Source organism: Sceloporus occidentalis, unplaced genomic scaffold (genome assembly GCF_023333645.1).
Source record: "Sceloporus occidentalis isolate IW3139 unplaced genomic scaffold, rSceOcc1.0.p SCAF_169, whole genome shotgun sequence".
Classification (NCBI taxonomy): domain Eukaryota; kingdom Metazoa; phylum Chordata; class Lepidosauria; order Squamata; family Phrynosomatidae; genus Sceloporus; species Sceloporus occidentalis.
In genome coordinates, this window is record NW_028317149.1 from 968,809 (window position 1) to 977,764 (window position 8,956).

The 8,956-nt window shown below is 36.4% G+C and overlaps 1 protein-coding gene across 1 annotated transcript; it reads left to right on the forward strand.

Annotated features, from left to right (window-relative positions):
• The first annotated feature begins 691 nt into the window (after positions 1-691).
• Positions 692-7,765, forward strand: LOC149279369 (SWI/SNF-related matrix-associated actin-dependent regulator of chromatin subfamily E member 1-related-like). Its single transcript, XM_089501269.1, has 8 exons — positions 692-726; positions 875-983; positions 3,236-3,439; positions 4,029-4,149; positions 4,459-4,514; positions 4,800-4,878; positions 6,203-6,418; positions 7,629-7,765. The coding sequence occupies exons 1-8, from the start codon at positions 692-694 to the stop codon at positions 7,763-7,765; spliced, it is 957 nt and encodes a 318-aa protein (XP_089357395.1).
• Positions 7,766-8,956: the final 1,191 nt, after the last annotated feature.

The window sequence follows — 8,956 nt, forward strand, 5'->3', positions numbered from 1 at the left end:
TTGTTGTTTTTTTCCTCCCCATCTATATGCGCTCCATGGTTGTCGTATTGTCTAGAACTGGAGTTTTACAGAACGTGTGCAAGAAGTGTATTGAAGTATACTCTCTCCTTTCAGTAGAGACAGCTGAGGGAGAAGTTAAATAAGACCTAATTCTCATTTGCTATATCCAATAATTAAAAAATACCTGCACTGATTTGCATGCAGTAAAATGCACGCAAAATAGACTCCAATATGTATTTAACGTGGCAATAGTGCTTGTTTACTGATTAAACAAATATAAACATTACTGAACTTTGTTCTGGCTTTTGGTGATTGATTGCTCCAACTTATTTATTCACTAAACCTGATTGCTAATGCTGTACATCTTTTTTTGATCTTGGCACCAATACCTTGTGCTACAGTTTGTTCATTCTTGTGTGTGCCAACTTATCCTTCATACCAGTACTCTTACTTTTCTTCAGTGGAGATCTTAAATTTACTATGAACGACATAAGTGCTTATTTATATACATAAATAAATACATAAAGGGCCTCATTTATCTTACGTATGTTCTAGTTTTGTCAGGCCCTTTGAATATATGTATTGTAAGAAGTGCTGTGTGAATTGTTGGCGCTATATAAATAATAATAATAATGATGATGATGATGTTATTTTTCTTTGTTTTCCCAACAGGAACTTAATTTGAAAAATAATGGCACAGACAGCCAGACCTCTGACAGGAGTTTTGTGAGTGCAATAATTATCTTGCATATTGCAACATACGGCAACTTTTTATTTATTGCTTCCCTTATTATCCTAATCACATTTGGTATTTTCAATATCTGCATCTGTACAGGGATAGTTCCACCTATTATGATTTATACTTTTACTTCAGGAATCATGTAACTAAGACACATGGAGGAAATTTTCTTGTGGCCATCAAACAAGAGAAAGTGAAGATGCCACGAACTAGTGGAGACAAGAATGCTGGGAATGAGGAGGAGGTAAAGCTCCTGAGTTTATCTTTTTTTATTTTATACATTTTGTGTAATTTGCCTTTATTACCATTAAGTGAGCAGGCATTGTGTTTATGCTGTGCATGTGTTGTATGGACTACTTGCACACTACAAGTTAATATCCAAACCAAGTATTGTATGAGGGTAATATAGGCATCTGTTAAGTAGTGGATACTGTTGTGACACAGATACAAATATACATATATATTAGAAGTAGGGGTGCACTGAAATGAAAATTCTGGACCGAAACCAAAAAATTCAGCATTCACTGGTCCGAAACCGAAAATGACAAAAAAAAAACCCCCACACTTTTTATAAAAGTAAGTGTAACAACAAATTCGACAAAACAATTAAATAAAAATGTTAATATATATATGGGCATGATAGGAGTGTGATTACAGCCTCCCTATGCCATGCAACCACCCCCTCACTTACACATCTATGCTATCACACACACTCATTCATATACTCATTCATTCACAGATACTAATTATTCACAGATACTCATCCATTCCCTTAATCACGCTCACACTCTCATTCACTCTCTCGCTACCTTCTCCGCCAACCGCTTCCATGTGCCTCCATCTCCTTGCTTTGCAGCCCTGCTTCTTCTTTTGCATCTTCTTGTTCTTCTGTCTTCTTTCTTTGTCCGCTGCTCCAAAAGGAGTTCTTTGTCTGCGTCTTGGATAACTGGACTCCCAGTGAACTCGGACAAAAGGGCAGCGCCTCTGGGCACAACCTCTCCATTGTTTCTCCAATTGGGTGATAGGGTTTCCTGGAAGCTCTTTTGCATATTTCATTTTTTATGTTTTTTTCTCTTGTAGCTGTGGCTAGACAAGAGTATAAAGCAATGGATTTTTTTTTTGATTTTTTTTTAATCATTTCAGTGTGCCATGTTACATGGCCAATTCTGAGTCAAGAGTAATGGAGACAGACTTCCTGAGAATGAGAGGCATTTCTGCACTTGTTTTTCCATGAATCTCTGTGCATTGTTCTGGTCTCTCTGTGGAACTTCTGCAAAAGGGCGGAGCCACGCAGACAGCTCTGTAACTTCAATCAGGGAAGAAGGTGTGCCTGGAGCCTGCCCCCCTTTTGCGGCAGCTCACTAGAAGGCTATGTATGGTTTTTCAGGAGCAAGAAGATGCAAGGTGGCGAAGGTAGGGGGACAGAGAGTGTGAAAGAGCATGAGTGAATGAGGGTGAGTAAAAGAAGAAAATTCAGAGATCTTTCGTCTTCGTATTTCATTCTTTCTGCAAATTTTGTTAAAATTTGTATGAAATCTGGATGCACAAGATATATATATATATTAGTGGTGTGAAAAAGCACATCCACTTTGAATTCTATGGTTTTAGAAATCGGGACATAACAATCATCTGTTCCATGGAGAGGTCTAAAAAATAGGTAAATATATCCTCAGATGAACAACATGACATATAACACCGTATGATGAATTATTCAACAAAAATAAAGCCAAAATGGAGAAGCTATGTTGGGAAAAACTAAGTACACCTTATGATTCAGTAGCTTGTAGAGCCATCTTTAGCAGCAATATCTTGAAGTAATCGTTTTCTGTATGAAGCACACCAACAAATATACACCAGAATGGCTGAAAACGAAAAGAACCAAGGTAATGCAATGGTCCCGTCAAAGTCCAGACCTCAACACGATTAAAATGCTGTCGTGGGACCTTAAAAGAGCTGTGCATAAACAAATGCCCGCAAACGTTAATGAACTAAAGCAACGTGTAAAGAAGAGTGGGCCAAAATTCCTCCAAGTGGATGATCAAGTCAAAAAGAAACCGATTACAAGTTATTGCTGCTAAAGGTGACTCTACAAGCTATTGAATCATAAGGTGTACTTAGTTTTTCACACATGGCTTCTCCATTTTAGTTTTATTTGTTGGATAAATCATGACACGGTGTAATATGTCACGTGTTGTTTGTCTAAGGGTTATATTTACCTAATTAGAACTGCTACAGGGCAGATGATTGTTGTTATGCCCTGATATGTAAAACCATGGAATTCAAAGAGATGTACTCCTTGTTTTTCACATGACATATTATATATATATATATATATATATATATATATATATATATATATATATATATTGCAATATATTTTTTTGTGGTTTTTATCATACCTTTTTTGGAAATGTATGGGACTGAAATATGAAAACATCTTTATAAATTTTTTTCCGCATCTGCTGATGTTCAAATATTTTTCTTTTGATTTTGTAGCCAGTTAAGAAGAGGGGGTGGCCAAAAGGAAAGAAGAGAAAAAAGGTTCTTCCCAATGGACCCAAAGCCCCAGTCACGGGTTATGTTAGGTTTTTGAATGAACGCAGAGAACAGATCAGAAGTCGGCACCCAGACTTGCCATTTCCAGAAATCACAAAGATGCTGGGAGCTGAGTGGAGCACTTTGCCAGCACCAGAGAAACAGGTTTGTTCTTCAGAAACAATCACAAACCCTTATACTAAACATATTTGTCCTTTTATTTTAATATTTATTTCTGTTCTCATTATGTTTTATAGAATATTTTTTTATATGCTTATTATGTGTATTGCCATTTATATATTTGAGTCTAAACACTCTGGCTATGACGGTGTATGACAGAATTTTTACAGAAGAAGTGTAATCGCTTGATTCTTTAAAAATGTTGGGTGGTCTTTTTTGCAAATGGATGGAGGCATTTGCCTCTTTCCCCAAGCCCCCAGCTAAATGCCCTTCAGGAGGTACATTCAGCTGACTGCATCTCCATGCACACCCTCCCCTCCAGTCAGATCCAGCCTTGACTCTGCTGAACACTGTGTGAGGGGTTCTGTTTAGACCCCACTGCGCATGTATAAAGTCTCCATTTCCTTTCACGTATTGCTTAAGCAGCCAATCAGTGGCAAGAAATGTTAAAAGGAGGAAAAGCTACATGGCTGCAAATTCTTTATTTTTTTACTCTAGTACTCTAATGTGCATTATTATACAGCAGGACTGTCAGAGACATTAGGTCATCCTTTTAAAATGCTCTGTTTTATAGAAATATCTTGATGAAGCAGAGAAGGACAAGCAGCAGTACATGAAGGAGCTCAGGGAGTACCAACAGTCTGAAGCATACAAGGTGTGCACAGAAAAGGTCCAGGCAAAAAAGATTAAAAAAGGTCAGCAGACTGCTTCACTTGTTGTTCTTCTGTTGCTGGTATGTTTCCTGAGCTGATATATATTTTGGGGCATCTGAAGCTCCCCATAAATATGATTAACTAGTAGGGGTATTCACCGCAGAGTGCAATGTGTTCTGTTACTTACCCACTGCTCCTCATCTGCGGTATGTAATTATAATTGAATCAAGAATAGTCTTGAATGTGACAAGCTGCATTTCAAAGCCAAACTTGATAATTAAAGAAACTATTTAATTTAGAGTATACTTGACTTTAGTTGGTAGTTTTTAATCTGATTGGTTCTGTCTTTAGAGGAAACCAACGTGTCCACCCATGTTACCACCTTGTTGAATGGGCACGCACAAAACGTGAGTAAAGTAGTAACTGCAAGCATGCCTTTTACATAGTTCTTATCTGTCAGCTTTGTTCTCTTTTTGTCATACAGATCAGATGTCAATATGGCATGGTTTACCCGTGTCTTAAGTATCTTTAAAACATGTTATAGTATTTATCGTATTAGTGTTTTTGGTTTATTTGGTGTTTGGGGAGTAGGCATTCCAATATTTACAAGAGGCTAAATTCAGCCTCTGGGGTCCTTCATCGTCTGGTTACTAATTGTTGTCCTGGATATAGAAATATTTTTCTGTTTTTAGAGCAAAGATCTTGAGACTGATGCATTCCCCACATGTGATGTACCCATTTTTACTGAAGAGTTTTTGAATCAAAATAAAGGTTTGTGAACTGGAAAATTATCTTATAAGATTTTGAACATTACCTTTTTTCCCTGAAACAAAATCATTTTAACCCCTTAAGGGCCGGGCTAACTTTTTCTTTTTGTACCCTGTGGGACCGAGGCTGTTTTAACACTTTTGCAGTGCTTGTGTTCAGCTGTAATTTTCTCCTCACCCATTTAGTGTACCCACACATGTTATACATTGTTTTTTTCAGGGCAAGATGGGCTTTCTTCAGATACCATATGTTTTGATCATATCATCTTATTTACTATAAAAAAAAAAAATAATAAAACATGGTGAAAATTTGGAAAAAAACCCCACCTTTTATGACTTTTCTTTGAAAAATCTTTTACTCACCTACAAAAGGAAGTAAAAAAAAATAGCTAAATAGATTCTACTATTTGTCCTGAGTTTAGAAATACCTAATGTTTTTATGTTTTTTTGCTGTTTTTTGTAAGTTATTGGGCAATAAGTACAAGTAGCGTTTTATGATTTCCAAACCTTTTTTTCCAAATCCGGTCATTCTGCCTCCATCTCCTCTTTGGAACATCTTTGAAGCCGGTTAACTCAATTAATCCCCATCAAACCATATATTTTTGAAAAATAGACACTCCAGGGTATTTCAAATGCTGGTATTTTAACTCTTTCCATGCACTAATTATACAACCACACTTTGTCAAACTTTCTAATAGTAATTTTTTTTTTCACACGAATTGTAATTTAGTTATAAATATAAGGGTCCTGGTATATGTCACTGTCAAACAACACTCCAGTATGTGTTCAGCAACATCTCCTGAGTATGGTGATACCCCACATGCATAGGTTTGTCAGATTGTTTGGCTGGTAAAAGGCTACTTTTGGGACATGTGTAATTCAGGTGGTCATTTGGTCTTTCTGCCTCTATCTCCTCTTTGGAACATCTTTGAAGCTGACTACTTCAATTTACCCCATCAAACCATATATTTTTGAAAACTAGACACCACAAAGTATTTCAAATGCTGGTATTTTAACCCTTTTATGCATGAGATTCTACCACCTGCCTTTGCCAAAATGTAATTTTGTATTTTTTTCCACACAAATTGTACTTCGGGAATGAATTCATAGCTCCTGGTATGCGTCACTATCAAACAACCCCCCAATGTGTGTTCAGCAACATCTCCCGAGTGCAGTGATACCACCCATGCATGGGTTTGTCGGGTTGTTTGAGATTTAACATACAGACTGACTGTATGTTATGGGGGGGGGGCTTAACATAGGTAATGTATAAGAAGTAAAACATAGATATTTTATGTTATTCCACTAATGTGTTCACTTTTATGCAGTCCGTGAAGCAGAGCTGAAACGACTACTCAGGATGAACGTGCAGTTTGAGAAACAGAATATTTTATTACAACAGCGCACTGAGACTATGAGTTGTACCAAAGAGTTGCTGGAACAGGAGCTGGCAGAAGAAGAAGAGTTAGCTGTTACGCTCCAGCAGCATTTGCAGACTGTTCGTCAAATCCTTCTGACCAGTTTCTCCTCCATGCCCATCCCAGGTTAGTTCAATACATGGATATTCTGTACTTATCAAGTGTTTTGTTTTTTTGTTATTTTTCCTTTTCCTATTTAAAACCACTCAGCAGATTTTTACACTTGAGGGCAGCAGTGTTTTCAGCATTTTCATTATTTTTTAGCCTACATCAAAGTTCCCTTTTTCATCTGAGGTATCTACTCAAAGAGTAATGTTTATTTTCTGAACAAGACATACTTTGTATGAAAACTGAAAAGGTGGAAAATTGAATTTGAAATGTAAAGGCTAATGCACAATAAAACAGAATAAAGTAATGTCAATTAATTTACTTGTGTTGACTTCATCAGCCTGAGATTTACAGCCAAATATTAAAGGTGAATGGCTCATTGATTACTTTGCCCTTAATGTTTTTCAAACATTCTAAAACTACTCCACAAAAATATAAGTAAATATAATACAGACTTTTTTGCAAGCTTTGTTTCACAGCTTCTCCTAGAACTATATCCCCACCAATCTCTTACTACTAATACTGCTTCGGCCCAAACACCTGCTGATTGTTCACACACCCACTGCTCAGTGTACGTCAGCATAAAATGTGCAAACGGATCTTGTGAAACAAGCTGGGCATTTCCATTTCTCGCATAATTTTAATTAGCTGGCTAGTAAACCACTACAACAATTGAAATGTGAAGGTCCACAGTTAGGCTCTGTAGGTAGTTATGGGGTCTGGAGAGAAAGCTGAATACATCTTCAAATATCAGTTTACTTTAAAAGTTTTATTTTGTTCTAAACTTGTGTTTCAGTGCAAAAATACAAACAAGGGCTTATTCGCTGAAGGTGGGTTGAAGCATTTTAGCTTACAAAAAGGCAACTCCAATGACCGTTTCCTGTAGAAGTGGATGTGCATGCCCTACATCATGCATAAGTACTGTAGAAAATACACTACTCAGATGTTTTTACCTAGATAAACTGCCCTTCGTAATGCATAGTAAAGTCGGCAAGTTGGATTGTTTTAACTCTCATCGGCCCTTTTACAAGCTGTTTTAGTTAATAGAAATATTAGTAACAGCAGTAACATTTGTCTTATTGAATGGCAGACCACTTTGTACTGTTACATTTTCTGTAACTGCTTTCATCCTGAAGTTTTGCTTTAACATTTTATTTTTTTCCTCGGTGCAACCCCTCCACAAACCCGCTACAATCAACGTTTTTCATGTTCCCAATTTATATTCTAGGTACTGGTGAGACAGCAACACAAGGAAATCTTGATGTGTACATGGCTAAACTTCACACGATGATTGAGGAAAATCCATCTCGGCATGAGAACCTGGTGACCCGCGTAAAAGAAGTTTTGTCTAAGATTGACATGTAAGATTTTGAATGACATTGATCACCACAGTGTGCCTTTAGTTATGAAAACGTCCTTCTAGTAGGATACGTCCTTGTTGAGGATAATGGAATAAGCACCTCTGTAATGAGAAGGATAATGTTTGTTTGTTTTTTAAGACTTCCTTAAAACAATCAATCTTTATATGTTTTAATCAAGATTGAACTTTGTGCCTTTTTATGTATAGAATGAGGGAATGGTTGACCCTCAACATCCATGTAAAATATATATGTATAGTTTATATTTGTGTATGTAATGTAGGCCTTCAACGTCAGTCGCTGTCACACCACGGTTACAGTTTAGGACAGCCTTACTTAAATGCTTAGGTTTCTTTGTGTTGGGTTATCATGATGTCACAACTGACAATTTTAGCACTGTAATATATGACATGTTTATTTGTCAAAGAAAACTTAATTGAGCCATTTCTTTTCTATCAACTCAGCATTTGCATTACATATTTTTAATTTTTGTTTTTTTTGTTTTACCATTTAGTGATAAGCTGTAAGATCTTAAGACCAACAACCCACTTCTCCATAGAAAACATCGGGACTTTTATCAACCCTTCTGACTTAATGAGCAATGAATGGACGTAGGAACTTGTTTGTATGTCTTTTTTAGTAATCTCAATTGTTCTAGGGTAGCGTCTTGTTGACTTCCCAAAATTGACCCAGCTTCCATCACTTTTATTACCATTATGCTGGAAGTCCTTAAGAACACAATCCCTAGGTAATAAACGCTATTACTGTAGTATTGCACAAAAGGTCAATTGCTGGTTTCGTGCTGACATTAACATCTCTTTTTTTTGTTTATCCTTGTGTTTTGTGACTTTTTCTTAACAATGACATTTACATAATTATTCTTTACAGTCGGTAGTATCCTTAGCAGCCTTTTTTCCAATGTACTGTTTATTTTTTCTAATATTTTAGTGAGTAGCAGCAGATCAAGAACATCCATTAATACTGTTCAGTTTTTTGAGTGAGATCTGAGCTGTCCCTCCACAAGTTGCCTTCCAATCACAGCCAAAAGGTTTATATTACTTTGGCTAAATAGCAATTACCACTCTTTTCTAAGAGATATATCTCAATATACAGAGATGAATTATCTGCAAATATATACATATCAACTTTAAAAATAAACAACAATCTTTTTTTATAATCATGTCTATATACAATCCCC